The sequence below is a fragment of the Gigantopelta aegis genome, chromosome 4 (genome assembly GCF_016097555.1).
Source record: "Gigantopelta aegis isolate Gae_Host chromosome 4, Gae_host_genome, whole genome shotgun sequence".
In the NCBI taxonomy this organism is placed as follows: domain Eukaryota; kingdom Metazoa; phylum Mollusca; class Gastropoda; order Neomphalida; family Peltospiridae; genus Gigantopelta; species Gigantopelta aegis.
In genome coordinates, this window is record NC_054702.1 from 104,578,473 (window position 1) to 104,600,238 (window position 21,766).

Sequence of the window (21,766 nt, forward strand, 5' to 3'; positions counted from 1 at the left end):
GTATAAGCATAGAGTGTGGAATCTAGCTCAGTAGGTAAAATGCTTGGCTGACTTGCTTGATTTATAGGATTAAATCCCCTCAGCAGCTTAATAGGTTTGTTTCCCCAATGTCAAAGACTATGGTATGTGTTGTTGTTTCTGAGAGAGTGTTAATAAAAGATCCCTTGCTGCCAGTGGAAAGCTGAAGCAGGTGTGTCTCAGAATCATCAAATGTTTGACATCTAATAGCCATTAATTAATGGTGTTTTTGTTTTTAATAAAAGGGCCTCTCTTGTATAATAATGCCGTATAAAGATTTCAGTTGTGAATATGGGAAACATCTAAAGGTTTTAAGCATGATTGTGTATATGTAGGATGTTCTCCAAAGGTTTTCACATAATTAAAAAAAGACATAATTTCATATTTTTATATACATCCACTCATTTGACATCTAAAATACTAAAACATTTTAAACTTCAATGCATAGTACAGTTACAGTAAGTACTTGTGGTTCATACATTTTATGTAGTGCTGGTTTCTATGTTATTGTGTGTGCAAATGGTAATAATTTGATGGTATTTATAGATAAATTCTGCTCAGTATACAGCTCGTTCTGTTGATGGTGCTCAAGCTGTTATCTCATTAGAAAACATGATACATGCTGCTTCTCATTTCATCTGTATGGAACAGTTACTTAAACTGGCATCTGCTGACAGTGTACTGGCATGACCTGTTTATGTAACAGTACAAACCTAGAGAATGTTTAAACCAGCAAAATGTATAACATAATGAAACCCCCCCAAAAAACCATAACCCCCCAAATAAACCCACCACCAACAACAAAAAAACCCAGCACCAGATTATGACTATTTTTGTCAGTTCAGATTGTGACTATTTTTGTGTGAGTTTATTTTTGTTCCACCCACATCATTTATTAATAATTGATTATATGTATTGATTATATGTTTTGAGATATTGAGGGCGTTTTTCTTTAAAAATTGTAATTAATAATAATAAAAAGTAATAATACCCCCTCCCACAACAAAACCCCTGCAAACAAAACCAAGCACATGATTTAACTCTATTCTAAAATAACTTTAAAGATTGTCCTTAATAGACAGATGTCCTTTATAGCAGGTTCCGTCACTGTCACGTTTATTGCACCATGTCTGGTGTATCAAAGGCTGTTGTATATACTATCCTGTCTGTGGGATGGTGCATATAAAATATCTCTTGTTACTAATGGAAAAATGTAGCGGGTTTCCTTTCTAAGACCAAATGTTTGACATCCAATAGCCACGGTGGCGAGGCATAGCCCAGTGGTACAGCGTTCGCTTGACAGTGTTCCTGCCAGAAAGAAATTTTTGGGTATGGCACTATGAAATTGAATATTTACAATGTGTGTGCTGAATGAATAGTGGGTATGGGGGGCCTCCCCCATAAAGCAAATGGGTTAGGTTTAGGGTCAGGGTTAAGAAAAGCATACAGTGATGATAAAGAATCATTAATTTTGTCAAAAGGTCAACTTAAAAAATAAATATTTGGGTATGGCACCATACCCATTTTACCCTCTGGCAGAAACCCTGCTTGATGCATGGTCAGTTTGGGATCGATCCCCGTCGGTGGGCCCATTGCACTATTTCTCGCTCCAGCAAGTGCACCACGACTGGTACATCAAAGGCTGTGGTATGTGCTGTCCTGTCTATGAGATGGTGCATATAAAAGTCCCTTGCTGCTAATCGAAAAGAGTAGCCCATGAAGTGGCAACAGCGGGTTTCCTCTCTCAATATCTTTGTGGATCTTAACCATATGTCTGACGCCATATAATCGTATATAAAATGTGTTGAGTGCATCATTAAATAAAACATTTCCTTCCTTCCAATAGACAATGATTAATAAATTAATGTGCTCTAATGATGTCTTAAACAAAACTAACTTTAAACAACAAAAAATTAGAATTTAGTTGCAGTTGATTAGTAGTTATTTTAATTTCATCATAGCTTCTACTGGCTTAAAATTATTGAATTATAAACATCTATTCTGTCAAGTTCACCATTCCACTAGTCTCAAGTGCATTTGTATTTGAACAACTTCAGAACTGTGATGTAAAAAAATCAATGGGATTGGATGACATAGGACCACACTTTGTTAAATTGGCTTCAGCTGTTATAACCCCATCACTTGTAACCATCATCAACAACAGCATAACATCAGGGATATTTCCTGAGCAATGGAAACATGCAAAAATAACTCCATTATTTAAAACTGGGGATAGACAAAAGTGTGAAAACTTTAGACCAATTTCTATATTGCCAATAATGTCTAAAATAATGGAAAAACATGTGCATAAAGCATTATCTGAATTCTTCGAAGAATACAAACTCCTTTATGAATACCAATCTGGATTTAGAACCAAACATTCCTGTGAAACAGCTCTACTTAGAATTGTTAATAATTGGCAAAAGTCAGTAGATGATGGTAAATTTGTCTCAGCTACATTCATTGATTTTAAAAAAGCATTTGACATGATAGATCATGATATACTCATGAAGAAACTAAGCATCTATCACTTTGATTCAAAATCTCTAAAATGGTTTGAATCATATCTCTCGGGTAGAAAACAAACTGTTGTTCTTGGCAAAGCCCGATCTGATCCTCTTAATCTCTCATATGGCATCCCACAGGGATCAGTACTTGGCCCCACTTTGTTTGCATTATATATCAATGATCTGCCACTCTATGCAAAGCATTGTGTCATGGATCTGTTTGCTGATGATGTAAGCTCCACATCTGTAGCTGATGACATATCTCTGTTAGAAAAACATGTCCAGTTAGATTTGAATGAGGTGAGTCTTTGGTGCAACCATAATAAGATGTCTCTTAACTTAAATAAAACTAAAATCATGCTTATTGGTTCTTCTAAAAAACTGACCTCGATTGCAGAAACCTCAACAGCAATGACTGTATATGTAGATCACATACCAGTGCAATGTTCCACTTCTGAAAAACTTCTTGGTGTACACATTGACCCAACACTGACATGGGCTAACCACATAAATGCCATTATTAAAAAATCTTCTTATTTATTATACATTTTTCGACAAAACAGAAAATATCTTGACCAAAAGACCAGATTAATATTCTACAGCTCTTACATATTACCTCACTTAGACTATTGCTCCACAATTTGGGGAACCTGTTCAAAACATTCTATAGGAAAACTTCAAAAAATCCAAAATCAAGCTGCAAGACTTATTACTGAAAAAAGCAAAGAAATGTCCACTGCAGAAATAATTAGCTCTCTCAAATGGCTTAAAATCAAAGAGAGAATTGACTTTAGAACCTGCCAGTTTGTCTACAAAGTCCTCAACAAACTATCTCCATCATATCTAGAAACAATGTTTCAAACAACTTCAGAAATTCACTCCTTAAATCTGAGGTCAACTCAACATAATCACCTTTATGAATTAAAACCAAGAACAGAATTTTATCGCCATAGTTTTTCATGCAGGGGAGCTAAACTGTGGAACACACTACCTTCAAAGATAAAATATTCTCAATCCCTCGCCTCATTCAAATCCAGTTATTTTAAGCACTATTCAAATAATAATCAATTTTAAGATATACCTTTGTTGTTGATTTTGTGTTTGTTAAAATAATTATGATGTATTGAGTTATCACTGACTCAAGTTTCTTAACAAATTGATTTAAATATTATTTATATATTCATAATATGTGCTATTGTTCCTCATGCTATACATATTACATGTATGTTGATGTTGTTTCTTTGAATGTATGTATGTATAATATCATGTATAGATTAGAGAGGGCCTCATGGGAGACCAGTCACCTTGTACTGAATGTGTTTACCCTCTGAAAATAAAGAATTTTATTATTATTATTATTATTATTCTCCATTGTATGGGAAAGAAATAAAATGTATAGAAACCACATTGCTGCAAAGATTCAATCATACCTTTTGTGATAAACTAAGACTTATTTTCATTTACATATGAGTGCACTTTATATGAGACATTACAAATGTTCAAGATAACCAAGATATATGGTCATCAGTGAGAACAGTTAGTTTCAAGATGTGTAGTCAAATTACAATTTTTTTACTTATCAAATGCAAGAAAATAAAGACCTTTATTGGCTTTCTTCAAGTATCAATATGTTCATTATATTTCTTTTTTGGTTCCTGCTTTAAATCGTACATTAAAATATTATTTTTATAAGAAATATTTCAATGAACTTTTTTTTTTTTTTTTTTTTTTTTTTTTTTTTTTTTTTTTTAAGTGTGTATTATCCCTCTCCTTTAGTGTATGGACTGTACACTCAATTTATTTTTTCAATTTTGCATGGCTGCATGCATTTAAAGATGAATTAATTTTTGAGTTAGCTCTTTGGCAAAATCATTATTAAACATGTTTGCCAAATTGAACTTCATTTCTTATTTGGCAAATAACATCTTGAACCCAGACATAGCATTTCTGAAGCCTTGAGTGGTACAGTGATGTATTTAATGTGGTATCGATTTATCAGTGATTTTAGCGTCAAGGCAGGATATTGACCAGCCAATAAAATATAGTTCCTTCGAATGGAATCGATAGATCTGTTTGATAATATCCTTTGAGTTTCCTCTGAACCATAGGTGCACTGATTAACACCATTGCTATTAAAGAATTTAGTGTTGTTTGTTTTTTTAAATGAGCTACAATTATGTACTAACCAGAACTGTCACCAGAGTATTGATTTTGTCTAACGAGGTTTGATTTATCGTCTCGCGTTGGTTTGATTATAACAGAAGAAATGTTCCTCAGACATTCAGTCTCGGAGTAAAGCCACGGTTTTAATATAACCAAAATAGTTCCTAGCCAGATAGTTCTGTTAGCTTGTCTCTGCTGTATGGTATCACATTAACTGGGCTTAAAAAGTTGTCCCCCTGCCTTGGACACATCCACTGGGGAATCTCGGAGGATGTGTCCAAGACAATCATGCTGGAACTTCAGTGGATGTAAGCACGAGTCAAATGATTGATTGATTGACTGATTGAAAAGTTGTAGTATATATTATGTGCAGAAATATGATTCAAACAGAGTTGAATTATAACTGTCCAAATGAATTCAATGTGAAAAAAAAACCCACCAGGTAAACAAAGGAACTGATTAAGATTGAATTCTATAATAATTGTCACAGTGTGATACAATTGAGTTTTCTTGACAGTAATAAAACATTGAAAAAGAAAGAAAAACACAATGAGAAATATTGAAATGGCACAAATTTAATATGCATAAACATACCAGATAGTTATTCTTACCAAATAACCAAATAGTTATTCTTTTATAAATAATTGCAATATTGTCCATTTTAATAAATTAAACAAATTCTGATTTAAAAATAAAAAAGTAATTTTCTACTTTTCAGTTTATCATGATTATTATTAATTTCAAAATATAGAATATAATTCTGTTTCTCAATAGCATTTGTATAGTATTGGGCCATACAATATATTGAAGTCATTGAATAAATTAAAGGATATGATAAAGATGACTTTAATATGATATTTGAAAATTCTCACTGAAAAGTTTAACCTTTATGTTAATATTTTGTAAATGTTGAGGCATCTAACCTATGGCATGTGGTATTGAAAATTGTATTCACAGTCTTAGCAAAAATGTTTGATACTGTGTCACTAACAAAAGGAAGAAATGGCTTTTAAAATAACTGACAAATTCTTTTTCCACAGTCGTTAACACTCATGACTTCATGGACGATGTAGTTAAAATAGACTTCACTTAGTCACCCAAGATCAATTTAGACTTGCTCAGTAGATTACAGTTCTAAACTCAGCTTTAGAAATGAATTGGGATAATTTAACCCTTGAAGACACTTTCAGGAGGTTAATTCCTCATGTTGATTAAACTCTTATGCATCCAGCTTTACAATCAGAAAACATCATCTCTAAACCAAGGTTCCAATGTGAAATTGTCATTTTGATCCAATCCGATAAAGCTTTTACATGCTCATGTACCACGAAGGTTTCGAGCATGTTCACCCCAGGGTTCGGACTCTGGAGGCCAGGGGCCCAATCCAGGACAGAATATGTCATTTTGATCCTACATTTTTGAACCTCAATTTTTGAACCTCAAACTGTAAGAAAACGACTATCTTGATGTGTGTAATATTTTAAGGGACATCTCTATGAGTCAGTTACCATAGTAAAATTTATAGAAGAACTTAATTAATATTTTAAAAACCCAACCATGATCATAATCATTCTTTGTGATGCCTTCACCAATACGTGTAGTTTTACTTTCACTTGATGATGAGTAATCCTAGCCATCATCTTCTTCAAAGTCTAAAGAAATATTTTTCAAATATCAAGAAATCTTCTTCATTAAAATTTACACAAATTTAAACAGTTTTTTCGTTTTCTTTTCGATATTGCGATAACATCTTAAATATGAACACCAATCCAAATAAATACACTAAACATGTTCGATTGTTATTCTATGTTCTATCATTCACAGAATCAAGAAAGATAACTCATGTGAGTTATCAGAGCTTTGTGTTTACAAAAACTGGTCATGTTATGACATGTCTTGACTACAGTCGAGAATAGTTTTTTTTGTTAGTTTTGCACATCTTGACCAAATCAAGAATGGCAGGGAAAGACTTAAACAATAATTGAGCCATCACACGCAAAAACCTACAACTTAACATGAAGTCAGAAACCGAGTAAACACAGCTCAAAGTTTGATGTCACATGTAAACGCGGAAGTAAAAGTTGACATGCTGTTTGCATTGTTTGTTTTCAAGAATTTAGAAGATGACATCTTCTTCTTTACATGAAGATCAGTTTGAAGTAAATGTATATCTGTATGTACAATAGTGTTTGGTTACTACTTTGTATTTTGTACCTGAGAACATTGGTCGAGATAGTTAGCGATACCATCAGAACTTTGATACACATTTACAAGCATAGGGAGAAGTTCTATATATCAATATGGTATGCAAATATCACATTTTTTTATAACGTACATGATTATACATAACATAAAATTCAGGAACTTTTCCAGAAGTTATATACAATATTCATAAGTTAGACCAAACATCAAATTAAGATCGTATTGGGTTGCATGGGTCTACCACTTGGTTAGGCCTACCTGTTCTGTGGACTACAATCAATACCACTATTTCTACTCCTATTTGTATTTATAATCTAAATACTGAAAACTAAATTATTTCCTACAAAAAAAATATATATGCTGAACAAAAAAAGAAACTTCCGATTTGTACATATGGTATTTGTTGTGTTAAAGAATTCATTGTGTAATGAAATTATATAGGTAGTATTAGCCTTGAGCTGTATTATCAGGATTCATGAATGTTATCGATTATTTTTGCACTGTTAATCGTCGACAATGTGAAATTCAATATGCACATGCATGCATGGTTCGACATGTCCCGTGTAGTATTCGGTCAATTTGTTTTACTTGTCTTACTGACATTGTTGTCAAGTGAACGAAAACGCTTCAAAATTTGTAAAAAAATTAATGTTTTTTACATTGTAGCATTTTTAGTATGCCAAGAATACCCAATAATTTACGCGAACGGGCGATTGGCATGCTTGATGCTGGCATGTCGACAGAAGACGTTGCAAGGCATGTTGGGAGTTTTAGTCGAGCGATACGAAATCTTCGCGTAAGATTTCGAACGACAGTAAGCACCAACGACTTGCCACCTCGTGGACGTCCGCGTGTTACAACACATGGTCAAGACCGCTATATCATGAACACGCATTTGCACAATCGATTCCAAACTGCCACTGCTACTGCTGCTAACACACCTGGGCTTCACAATAACCGAATCAGTGGGCAAACTGTTCGTAATCGTTTGCGGGATAACGGTTTACATGCACGACGTCCTTACGTCGGATGCGTTTTGTACACACTCGTTGGATACGGCGACGCTGGAATACCGTTCTTTTTTTGGATAAATCCCGATTTTCTTTACAACGTGGTGATGGCAGGGTGCGCGTCTACCGTTGGAGAAATGAACGCTATGCTGACTGTTGTGTTCTTGAACGAGATCGTTTCGGGGGTGGGGGTTCTGTCATGGTCTGGGCAGCCATTGCCCATGGTTATCGTTCACCACTAGTCGTCATTGATGGCAATTTAAATGCTCAACATTACCGCGATGACATTCTCGCTCATCACGTCATTCCTCTGTTCCATAACAACGCCAACATCTCGATTTTTCAGCATGATAATGCCACCTCTCATACAGCTAGAGACACTGTAAAATTTCTTAGGACAAATAACATTGATTTCATTGATGACTGGCCCACTAAAAGTCCTGATCTCAACCCCATCGAGCATGCTTGGGATAGTCTGGACAGACGACTGAGGCGTTGTCCCAACCCACCCGCTAATGTCAGCAAACTTCGTCAAGCGCTCATTCAGGAATGGAACAATATTCCACAGGCAGAAATCAACACTTTAGTCAATTCTATGCGCCTGTGATGCACTGCAGTGGTCAATTCAAGAGGTGGTCATACCAGTTATTAAGTGGGTGTTTTTATTTTTAACTCCTACCACACTTAGTCAAAAAATTTCCCAGTTTCTGTTAACCTATGGGCATGATTTTTGCACCAAACGATGCATCATGGAACACTCTTTAAATGCATATATAACAATTATTCCCCCGGTTTGTTTTCATCAAGTTATGTTCAAGCAAAGTTAGCGGAAGTTTCTTATTTTGTTCAGTATACACATGTATCTGTAACAATACTACATTTTTAGTTATTTATTTTACCATTGTCTGCACACACATTGTGGTACGGTAACAGAAACCTTTCATTTATATACCTTTATTATACGTCATGATGTCATTGCATAAGCTGGTCTAGAGATTAACATGCGGAGGTATAGTAGATCAATTCTCAAAAGGTTGTTTCTCCCAATTTTATTATTATTATTATTATTGCTGTGTGCAGGCGATAATTATTAAATTATTATAATATCTGTTCACTTTACTCACTTCACATCAATTGTATAGAAGGAGTTGGTTTTCTTTCCTTACAGATTTATATTTGAATTTTACAAGAGCCTGAAGTAGGCCTACTCTTTGAGGCACATTTTGGAATTCAAAATAGAAGACCAAGACTAAGAACAGTGCACAGCGACTGGCATATCAAAGACTGTGGTATGTGCTATCCTGTCTGTGGGATGGTGTATATAAAACATCTGTTGCTACTAATAGAAAAATGTAGCGAGTTCCTCTGTAAGACTATAGGTCATTATTATCAAATGTTTGACATCCAATAGCCGATGATTAATACATCAATGTTCTTCTCTAACTTTAACTTTAACTGTATTGGATGAATATGATAAATACAGTCAAGTAGATGTTGACAATAATACTGAACATAGAATCAAACACTTATCTGATGATAACACCAGTGAGCAGAATGACACTGAACCTGATCCAATTAGCACAAGTTACAGAAAGGATGCAGTGGATTGTCTTTTAGAAAATAATCTGAAAATCAAATTTATGACCATATTTTGAAGTTGAAGGAAATGGAAAAAGAGCAGAAGGAAATGTAGGCCTACATAATATTCTTGCTGGGTAAAAATTAAAGGAGGGCGGAAGTTGGTGAACACAAAAGACTCATTGACCGAGGCTATTAGAATAGTTAAATTGCATTATGATAACTATCGTAAGCTACTGAAGTTTTTCCACACTGCGGCTTGTTTTCTTTGATGTCGAGTGTGCTGACTGATCAAATTTTTTTTTTTGTGTGAAAAAAAGGGTCCAATATGAAATAGTGGAGCTGGGTTCTGTAAAATATAGTAGGATGCGGGAAAATAAAGAGGGATGGAGAAAAATAAAGGGGGCGGCTTAAATGGAGCAGCGAGAACACTTGTTACAACAGAAACAAAACTAAATATAAAACCATTCAACTCTTTGTCCGCCCCAAGTACCAGGATACAACATGCCCACTACCTACCGAAGAATGAAACGATATCGTTCGACAGTACGACACCAACAAAATATGAAATTACTCCATAGTGGATACAGGAATCAGAATAAAGTGGGATGGGGTGCAATATGTAACAGAAAATTTAAAAAACATCTCTCACTAATTAGTATTAGGCTACATTCATGTATGGGATCTGTAGAGTTATTTTTAAAATTTAAATCGGAATATATCACTTTAAAAAAAAATATCAAAAACAAAATCGGAATATATACCTTACAATACTGGGTAAAAATAAAATGAAAAAGGTACTGATTCCAAATCAATTGATTTCAATGAAATTGGGTGGGGAGTAACCTAGAATAAGGTAATAACGTTGAAATTTCATTTTGATGCAGTCTATTTTGATTTTGAAAACGTGACGTCATTAATGCTGTATTTTTACAAGATATAATTAAGATAGAGCCCTAATACCTGAGATTTAGTTTTGTAAGGTTATTACCTGTTATTTACCAAAAAATAAGACCAACCTTTTTTTTTCAATTATAGTTTTACATGCATGTAACCAGAGATCAACCTAAACAAACAAAACTGGGAGAAGTGACTTCTCCCTACAAATAATTTAGGGAGAAGTGTTTTAAGCACATCCAATTACACGCTTTCTGCCAGAAAATAATTTGAGGGTACATTTATAATAAAAAAATCCAGATCATAAATGCCTCTATTATGGACTTATAATCTGTTAAACTGCGGCTAAATATGGTGAAGTTTCATGAAATATGACATAATGGCAACAATTTTACCCAAATCGCCCGTCTAGTATGTTCCCTGGTGCAAGAGGATAAAAAGTTTGTTTATTTTCTTAAACAAGACCACTAGAGCACATTGACTAATTTTCATTAGCTATTAAATGTCAAACATTTGGTACTTTTTTGTTGGTAATTCTGACAGTGATAAAAAGGAAACCAGCTGCACTTTTCCATTAGTAGCAGGGATCTTTTATATGCACCATCCCACAGACAGGATAGCACATACCATGGTCTTTGATATATCAATCATGGTGCACTGGCTAAAATGACAAACAGCCCAATAGGCCCACTGACGGGAATCGATCCTAGACTGACTGCACATCAGACAAGCACTGTACCACTGGGCTATGCCCCACCCCTGTGTCTGCAAGAGAACAAAACGTATAAAAATCAGATATACAAGTTATTGTTCTCTTCATTTATGTTTACCAAGGCTTCTAGAATTTCAAGATAACAAAACGTATAAAAATCAGATATACCAGTTATTGTTCTCTTCATTTATGTTTACCAAGGCTTCTATAATTTCAAGACGGCAAAACGTATAAAAATCAGATATACCAGTTATTGTTCTCTTCATTTATGTTTACCAAGGCTTCTAGGATTTCTATAAAATCAGATATAACAGTTATTGTTCTTTTCATTTATGTTTACCATGGCTTCTAGAATTTCAAGACAACAAAACGTATAAAAATCAGATATACCAGTTATTGTTCTTTTCATTTATGTTTACCATGGCTTCTAGAATTTCAAGAGAACAAAACGTATAAAAATCAGATATACCAGTTATTGTTCTTTTCATTTATGTTTACCAAGGCTTCTAGAATTTCAAGACAACAAAACGTATAAAAATCAGATATACCAGTTATTGTTCTTTTCATTTATGTTTACCAAGGCTTTTAGAATTTCAAGATAACAAAACGTATAAAAATCAGATATACCAGTTATTGTTCTTTTCATTTATGTTTACCAAGGCTTCTAGAATTTCAAGACAACAAAACGTATAAAAATCAGATATACCAGTTATTGTTCTTTTCATTTATGTTTACTAAGGCTTCTAGAATTTCTATAAAATCCAGTGGCCATGAGATCAGTTATTTAAAAAATTTACTAGCCACAATTAAAAATTCACTAGCCCTCCTTTACTTTAAGTTAATACAATTTTACTAAATAATAATAGTAATAATCAGATTCATTACCTAAGGAGGGAGACAGACTTTAAACACACTAACATTGGAGGGTTGGGGTGGGGGCAGGATATTAATATTTACAAAATAGACTTAAATGCAACATTTAACATGGCATTAGTAGTTATTTACTAGCCCAACATTGAATATCACTAGCCATGGGAGTGGGGCTACCATAATCTAGAAGCCCTGCTGTTTACTGATTATTGTAGTTAAAAAAACAGTAATATAGATGTTAAGCAAAATAATATGCTGTGATTTTCTTCATGTATGCCTTGTTATAAGACTGTTCTTTTACTAACATTGCGCAACCATACAGGAATACCACTGTACAGATGTTTGTACTCTGATTGTGCTGTCTATGCTCTTTTTTTGTTAGTGTTGCGCAATATACTGGTATGTTCATTTTTTTTAGTATTGCGCAATGGGGTTACTTTGACCAATATTGCGCAATTATTTTTGCTCACATTGTTTGACTGTGTAGGTCTGTGGATACACAGATGTTTGCTGAAGGATTTTTGAGTACACAGGACGTGGTGTCTCGCTGATAGCAAAACAAACATTATAAATCTTGCACACCGTATAATGTCAAGATGAGAGACATATTCATGCAGTGCAAGCACATGCTGTATTGCATGTGAAATATTATGATAGTAGTATAGTAGAGGTATGGCATATACCTCACAGGAGCAACACAGCTAGGTTAAATTAGATATTTAGCACCTGCTTGAAGGTTAAAGCATGCCTGTCTAGGGGACATAACTAGACTACATTGCCTGCCCACCCATGAGTTGTTATCAGATAGAAAACCCACTTATAACTGGCAACAAGAGGTTTGTTTGCTCTGGTGTGTGTCTGCTTATGTGTATGTGTTGTTTGTCTGTCTGTCTGTCTCTGTCTGTGTGTCTGTGTGTGTGTGTGTCTGTTTATGTGTCTGCTTGTGTGTATGTGTTGTGTATCTGTCTTTATGTCTGTGTGTGTGTTTTGTGTATGTGTGTGTGTGTGTGTGTGTGTATTTGATAAAAAGAGATTGAAAGTGGGAGGGAAGGAGAGAGAAAGGGAGGCAGGAAAGGACTGAGAAAGGGAGGCAGGAAAGGACAAAGAAAGGGAGGCAAGGAAAGACATGGAGGGAAGGAGAAAGAAAGGAAGGTTGGGAAGGAGAGAATTAAATAGGCAGAGTGAGAGAGAAAGAGATACTGATGGAGAGAGAAGAAAGATGGAGGGAGGCAGGAAGGGAAGGAGAGATTACAATGTGCACACAGATAACTAATGAATCGCTCATTATATGCTTGAGATGAAGAATACCTGTGTTAATTATAGCAGGTCTGAAAATTAAGAAGTTTCAACAGTAATTTGTAACACCAAAAAGCATACAGCGTAAATTCAGCATTTTGATTTTTTCTTTGCTTGAAATACAGAGCACCATCTTGATAATAATGACATTTGACCTTGGCCACACTACATTTAGATTTGATTATTTTGGCATTTGCTATTTTACGATCAGCTTGTACACAAATTGAAAACAAATTGAGAGGTGAAGTAAATGTAGTGAGGAATCAATGTTAATCAGAGTTAGATGGAAAACAAATTTGCATCACATGGGACCATGAGTCAAGTTTAGGATATAAATATATTGTTGTCTTTTGGATAAAACCAAGTTCGAAGGAATGAGTAAATCTGCTTATCAATAATAGAAAATCAGGCATTAGATTTTTTTTGATTTTTTTTTAATATTGCTGGATTCATAAATATTATTTAATCTACATATTTTGTGATTTCATCTATCTCATTATCTTTGCTTGTAACCCAAAATGTTGGATTCATGGTAGCATGAACTCTGCCAAATTCACAGCCCAAAAAAAAGTAAATTGTGAGAAAACAAATTATCAGTAGTACACCCCATTTACTTAAGCCATAATTGCTTTGCCATAGTTATTTCCAGCATTGTTACAGGTGGCTGCTGGTGTGTTATTGTTAACCAATAGATAACAGCTAATTATTACTGAGAAACATTTCCATGTGATGATGATGATGATTGGTTTTCATGCTTTGGATTGGCTTTGGTGGCATTGTGATTAAGCCATCAGACATAAGGCTGGTAGGTACAAGGTTCGCAGCCCGGTACTGGCTCCCACCCAGAGCAAGTTTTAATGACTCAGTGGGTAGGTGTAAGCCCACTACACCCTCTTCTCTTTCACTAACCACTAACAATGTTAACTCACTGTCCTGGACAGACAGCCCAGATAGCTGAGGTGTGTGCCCAGGACAGCATGCTTGACCCTTAGTTGGATATAAGCACAAAAATAAGTTGAAATGAATGAGTGTCAGTTTGGGATCAGTTAGTTTGAGAGAGAAACCTGCTGCCTCATGGGCTTCACTAAACAGCATTCCACGAGTGCATGCTATTTAAAATTCTAATAAGCTAGATTATGCAGGTTTAATTTCTTGAACCAGTTTTTGAATAGCAATGGAGTGAATGAATGAAAAAAAGAAAAAGAAATGTTTTGTTTAACGATACACTCAACACATTTTATTTACGGTTATATGGCATTAAACATATGGTTAAGGACCACACAGATATTGAGAGAGGAAACCTGTCGCCACTTCATGGGCTACTCTTTTTTATTAGCAGCAAAGGATCTTTTTTATGCACCATCCCACAGCCTTTGATAGACCAGTCGTTTTGCACTGGCTGGAACGAGAAATAGCCCAATTGGCCCACCGACGGGGTGAATGAATGAATGTGTGAATGTTTAACAACACCCCAGCATGAGAAATGCATCGGCTAAGGTAAATACATAATGAAGTTATGATCATTCCCCAAAAGTGGGAAGTTGTGCTGTATTGGCCATTTTCAATTAGAATGTTACACCACAGTGACATTACAGCATGCAAATTGGGGTGGGGATGGGGGTGGGGGTGGGGGGTGACAGTAGATTCATGGGAACAGTCAAAACCGTGTGAAAATATACTTTGGACTTTCCTTTTGAGAGTTTTAATGGTTTTCTTATTCAGACTTATCGTTTCACAACAGCGCCAGTGGTTCTTTTAAATGCATTTTTCCACATTCAGGTTTTCTGCCAGAAAATAATTTGAGGGTACGAAATAAAAACAGAATGGATCATAACTAAGGGTTTGAAGTCTTTTGAAATTGGACACGGCATTTCATGTACTGTGACAAATGTTAAACAGTAGCTTTCTTACCATAACCTTTCGGAAAATTATAAAAATGTATCCATTACTTTAGGGTACATAATGTTACCCTTGTACCTTCTGGTATAGAAACTCTGACATACAGGATGGACACCTTATACTCCTTGCTTACCTAGGCTGTTTCCTGTCCCTACTATATATACCCTGACCGTAACTATCTCAGTTCCTTTCTTATGCCCATCCCTGTCCCTATCCCATATTCTTTCTTGTCCTTATTCTCATTCTTCGTGCCTTTTCCGTGTTATTGCATGTGAAATCTCTTTGTGGTTCTAATCTGTGTGTTCAGTTTGGCCATATTAAAACTCCATCACTACTCCAGGCGATGGAAACAAATAATGACGTGCACTCCTCCACTGTTATTTATTGCCTTGATGCAAAATAAAAAAAATAAAAAATAAACTCACAGTATTGATGCCATTTGTTTCAACACCTGAACTGAAAATACCAGTTAATTATATCTATGACCTTTACAGGCTTTCTGCAAGAAAATAATTTGATTGTATGTAATGTGGTCCATACTAGGTGGTTATAAATGAGTATGAACTGTTTTGAAATTGGACACTGCATTTTATCTGCTTTGACAAATTTTAAACAGCAGTTCTCTTACTAAAAATTAAAAAATATATATTCATTAATTTCCATTAATTCATTAATTTAAAAAAATATATTCATTAATTTCCATTAATTAATTAATTAAAAAATATATATTCATTAATTTCCAAGATATTAGGGTACACAATTTTACCCTCCGCACCCTCTGGCAGAAACCTTGCTTTACAGCATTGGGTTATTATAAATACATGTATGTCACACCTTAACTGACATGTGCAAATGTCCAGTAAACCTGATTCAAATATGAACAAAAACCCAATGTGGAAACATGGTCATCTTAAATATTTATATGACTTAAAAAATGTATCTAAATGGTGTGTCATCAGGTTTTGAATTCCACAGATGTCGTTAGTCACAGCTGCGTAAAAAGGATGAAAAACAAGGACATTAATTAATTTTAAAATGTAATGCACATGTAGGACTTGGATAGACGTTATAAAGTTATAAAATCGGATTTTATTGCATTGAATTTAGGTGGGGGTTTTTAAAAAAAAGGATGCTGAATTTGCATGCAGCTTGTAGTGTTTTAGACTAAGTCAACTCATTTTTATATTTACCACTGTGTGACACCCTGGGTGACCCAATAGCCAATATATTTTTGTGCTGAGATGTTGTTAAACATTCATATCATTCATGAAATGTTGGTATCCAGTGACACATATAAGCTAATAACAAATGAATTCTCCAAAGGCATGTAACTGTATTTAATTTAGTGAACTTTAGTCACTTTAGTATGTAACCTGTAACCGGCCCTTTGATTGGATTACAGCTAAGAAAAGACCATACAATTAAATACCAGAATATGTAGTTTAAAGAAAGTTTGATCTTATATTGTGATTTTCAAGCCTACTTGGGTTTCTGGAGGAAATCAATTAACATATCCTTGATGTCTTCACAGTTAATTACGAAACGACTTTGCATGAAATGATCAAAATAATTTCCATGATTAACATTCTGAATATTGCCCCAAGTTTCCTTATTGGCTGCAACTGCCTGCAGAACCTCTTGACATCACTGCCTTGCTGATTATTTTCCTGTTTTTAGGTTTGGTCTCTTAATATCTGAAGCTTGTTGTTCATTCGGAAGATTTTACTCTGTGATTTTATATGCTCTTCGTTCTTAATTTGAGGTCTAATCTAATTGATGCACACCTCACCATGAAGAAAATTGAGGGGGCCTTAACTTAGATTCTGGAGATCGAGCCATTTAAGATATTACTATATTGATACCATGTGTTGTTGAACAAACATTCTTTACCCTTCCATTCCGCAAAGTGATTTCATCTGTGAGCTTGCATCACCCTCCCTCCCCAACACTACCACATTCTGTTTTCTGGGATGTGCTGCCATGCAATTTATTGTTACGAGCTGTGCACTTTGTACTTTACGGTTTATCTGAGTTTGCTTTTGGTTGTTGTTTTGTTTAGGTACCTTGGATGACAATGAGTTTGAAAGAGATGTTTCACCTCTTCTTGAACTCATGGTGATGTTTTATTTATAAAATCATTGCTTAAGCAGTCAAAGCCACTTGAAATGTTTACATCCAGTGTGTTGAAACACCTTTGAAGTTCATTATTCTTCTTCACAGAAGGTTCAAAGTAATTAGATCTTGTATGATTAAAAACAAAACAAGTACAAGAACTAATTTTAAAGTATGCATCACATTGAATCCCTGCTGATTGATAATTGGATAAACTTTGAATTCTGTACCAGAGGCATGTTTTAAAGTGAGATGAATGAGATGACAGAAGACCATGTTAAATTATTTGTGAGCATTTGCTAAAAACGCCAGAGTTTTATTGTGTACCTGCTTTGTTTTAATTGTACATAAACATTCATTTGAAATCTGTATGTACTTTCTGTGGTTCAGTTTGTATTCTACATCTGGGTTTTCTCAGCAAGACATTTTGCTAATTACCTGCTGAAATCTTTAGTCAGTTTTGTTTAGTCAAAACAGTCATGAAAATATGCAGTTAATGCATTTAAAAAAGAACAAACCACAAAATGAAAAAACTGCTATAAATCTTCTAATTTGTTTTCTTTTTGTGTGTTATCATTTTTATTTTCCTACTGTTTGACTGCTTTTTGGTAATAACCAACCAAAAGAGAACCAAAACTAACTAACAGAACACAATAAATTGTATTACATTATATATATGAAACATTATTTCAGGTAAAAATATTTCTTTATTATTATTAGATTCCAAAGATGGCACAGAAACAAAACTTGCAACTAAAAATTACAAAAATTAACCAGAACCAACAATTGTTTTTCTTTTGCATCTTTGTTTCAAATAAAATATTTAATATAAAAATATGTGCCACAGTTACAATTGTAGTCTTACGTCCAAAACAAAAACCTATTGCTATATAAGTGTTTGTGCTAATCCACATGTATCGCAGTATACTTCAGTTGCGCTAGTACCGTGATGTGACAGTAAAGATAATAGCATGACTGTATTTGGCTCACAAATCTTACCACTGGTCCACTGTGCATTTTAAAAGGAATTTGTTGTAAATTGAAGAAGGCAGAATAATTGAGTGGTACTGCCTTGGTAACAATCCTGTGATTTGGAAGTTGAGAAATGGTGAGTGTGAGAAGACTCAATTTTAACCACTGAACAAAAAACATACATTCCTCTCATTGCAAATTGGTTTCCTGTATAAGAACGTATTACTTTTAGTTCATATCAAACAGCCATATTATTATTATTATTATTATGTAGTTTTATTTTATTTATTTTTGTATGTTTGCTGATCAGAATGATTAATATCCATTTATCCTGTTGTGGATCAAAAGTAAAATTACTCTTTCTATGACAAGTAAACTGAATCTCTTATCTTTTCAAAAAAGGTTCAAAAAGGCACATTGATTTATTAATCATCGGCTATTGGATGTCAAACATTTGGTTATTTTGACATTGTCTTAGAGAGGAAACCTACATTTTTCCATTAGTAGCAAGAAATATTTTAAATGCACCATCCCACAGACAGGATAGCACATCCCCCGGCCTTTGGTATACCATTCGTGGTGCACTGGCTGGAACGAGATATAGCCCAATGGGGATCGATCCTAGACCGACCATGTATCAGGCGAATGCTTTACCACTGGGCTGCCTCCCACCCACTCTTAATTGACTTGATTACAAAGGAAGGAAGACATGTTTTATTTAATGACACATTCAACACATTTTTATTTATGGTTATATGGCATCAGACATATAGTTAAGAACCGCTAACATAGTGAGAGAGGAAACAAGCTGCTACCTCACCAAGAGCTACTCTTTTTCAATTAGCAGCAAGGGATCTTTTATTCCATATCATGGCCTTTGTTATACCAGTTGTGGAGCACAAGCTAGAATGAAATATAACCAATGTGTCTACTGACACATTGTGACACTACAAAAATTACCAGATGTTGAGCACATGTAAATGACAAACAAAATACATTTTCCTATCAGGCAAGTGCTTAAACACTGGGAACATCCAGCCCCTTATGACTTGATTGTGACGAAATTATAACAAAATGGGAAATTTGAGTTTGTCATTTACAAGTGCTCTATCTGTTGACTGGTACCAGTGTCTCAGCATGTGTTGTTTGAATATAGCTACAGTCAGCATTTCTTTACCTTCTTCACACGAAAAATATTTACCACCAAGACCGAAACGTAAACGGATCAAACGTATATAGTGCTATCAAAAGTAGCTCTGTCTTATTAATCACTTGTATGTATGCGTGTATTATCCTCGAGTCACAATGCATCTATCGACTGTCCAATAAGCCCAGTCTTTCCCATTTCATTTCCCCCTGGCAGCATAAAGAAGTGCTGTTTTATTCTGTTGACGTGTGGCTGCTGGTTTACCTGTGTGTGCTCTCTCACTGACTATCTGACTGACTGGCAGTTACTTGTGTGTGTGTTGTGTTTATGTGTGCATGGTCCACACTGTGAGCCTCCTCATTACCGGCCAGTGTGGCACACATTGTGTGCATGAAATGACAGTTCACTGCTGAGCATGCAGTGGATGATAATTTGTCTTCAGAGTGGCTTGGCAGGCTGGATGTGAGAGCCGCGGAAAGATGGCCCGGGACGGCACTGTTTCGCTAACATACAGTCAGAGATAACGTGGTCTAATAACGGAGCTGTGTGTTGTTGTTTTTTTAAATCTGTATTGCTGTTTATGTCGTAACAATGAAAACTGACAGTGTGTGCATTTCTTTTGGAATGGTGTTGCGTGGAAGGAAACGTAAAGCTGACACCGGGGATGTACGAGGGAAGAGAAGAAAATGTGGTAAAAATATTTGTTTGTTGTCTGTTTATTTGTGGTTCACATTTCATACAGATGTGTATCTTGTAGAAAGTATCAATAATTTATTGATGTTTTTAGTCGTAATATCGGTTCAGTAAAAAAATTATATTAAAAATTATTGGTGACACTATGACAGTGGTGATGCAATGTACTCCTCTCTGCTTTAAGAAAAATATGGCACTATGCTATAGAAATGCAGTATTTTATGAATGAAATATAATATTTAAAAATTCATTTATTTGTCCCTTTACCTGGCACCTACATGGGTACATGCACAATCCCTTGAATTGTGACAGCAGTCAGCAGTGCCATTGATAAAAGCTGTTGCATAATTGATCTGCACCTGCCATTTTATTATTGTCAAATATTTATTTTGTTATTATTTGTATTAAATTTCCATCGCAAGATCATCTGAATTTCAAGGGCAGGTACACCCACTTATTGACACCTTCCCCCTCTTTTTCATGTAACATGTTCAACCCTTATTCTTAACTTTCTGTTCATCTCCAGCATAATTTTATCAGTAAGTGAATGTTTAATTACAGTGCACTTTACAGAGGAGATACTTTACAGAGGAGATGGTTGACTTCCGTGATGGTCACTGAGTGTATTATAAGCATGTCAGTGCAGTATCATATTCCCAGGGCAGATTGTATTTTAGTTGCAGAGCTAGCTAGATCTTTTACCAAAGGTTCAGTGGGTCATTAAGGGATTGGCCCCTTAGTGAACCCATTGGTTATTTCCCATTCTGATGGGAGTGTCCTTCAACTGAGCCGGTAAACACTGTTACATGGATTATCATGTCTATTGGGGTCCTGGATGTAGCTCAGTGATAGGACCCTTGGTGAACCCGTTGTTTACCATTCTAACAGCTGAGATAGTAAATACTGTTGCATGTCTATTGTGAGGATGGGGGGGGGGGGGGGGGGGGGGGGAGAGTTACAGATTAGGATAAAAGATAAAACTGTATTGCATGTAAATATTCCACACACGGAACTCGATGCAAAACATGTTACATGTTACAAACAAGAAAGAAAGAAATGTTTTATTTAACGACGCACTCAACACATTTTATTTATGATTATATGGCGTCAGACATATGGTTAAGAACCACACAGATTTTGAGAGGAAACCCGCTGTCGCCACTATATGGGCTACTCTTCCGATTAGCAGCAAGGGATCTTTTATTTGCGCTTCCCACAGGCAGGATAGCAGGAACCATGGCCTTTGTTGAACCAGTTATGGATCACTGGTCGGTGCAAGTGGTTTACACCTACCCATTGAGCCTTGCGGAGCACTCACTCAGGGTTTGGAGTCGGTATCTGGATTAAAAATCCCATGCCTCGACTGGGATCCGAACCCAGTACCTACCAGCCTGTAGACTGATGGCCTACCACGACGCCACCGAGGCCGGTATGTTACAAACAAGACATGTGCATAATATCCTAACGACTAAATAAGGACTAATTATTGGCAATACATGTATACATGAACAAACTTGCATACTGCACCAGTACAGGCTTGCATAATGAATATAGATTTTTCTTGAGGGCATAGGATAGCCCCATGGAAATACCACTGCATATGTTCCATTCCAACCAATGCCTTTGAACTAATGATAGTAAAGGCTGTTATGTCTACATGTATATGCACTATCCTGTCAGTAGAGGAAGT

The 21,766-nt window shown here is 35.3% G+C and overlaps 1 protein-coding gene across 4 annotated transcripts in view; it reads left to right on the plus strand.

The window, feature by feature from the left end:
* Positions 1-21,766, plus strand: part of LOC121371656 (hypoxia-inducible factor 1-alpha-like) — a 188,245-nt gene that overhangs the window by 89,575 nt on the left and 76,904 nt on the right. The window contains exon 1 of one of the 4 annotated variants that reach the window (XM_041497707.1): positions 19,644-20,074. The exons of the other annotated variants lie outside the window; for them this stretch is intronic. Within the exon in view, the coding sequence (XP_041353641.1) occupies positions 19,975-20,074 (100 nt within the window). The 5' untranslated portion in view covers positions 19,644-19,974. Of the gene's footprint in view, positions 1-19,643; positions 20,075-21,766 lie in introns of those variants that run through there. 4 annotated transcript variants of the gene reach the window in all.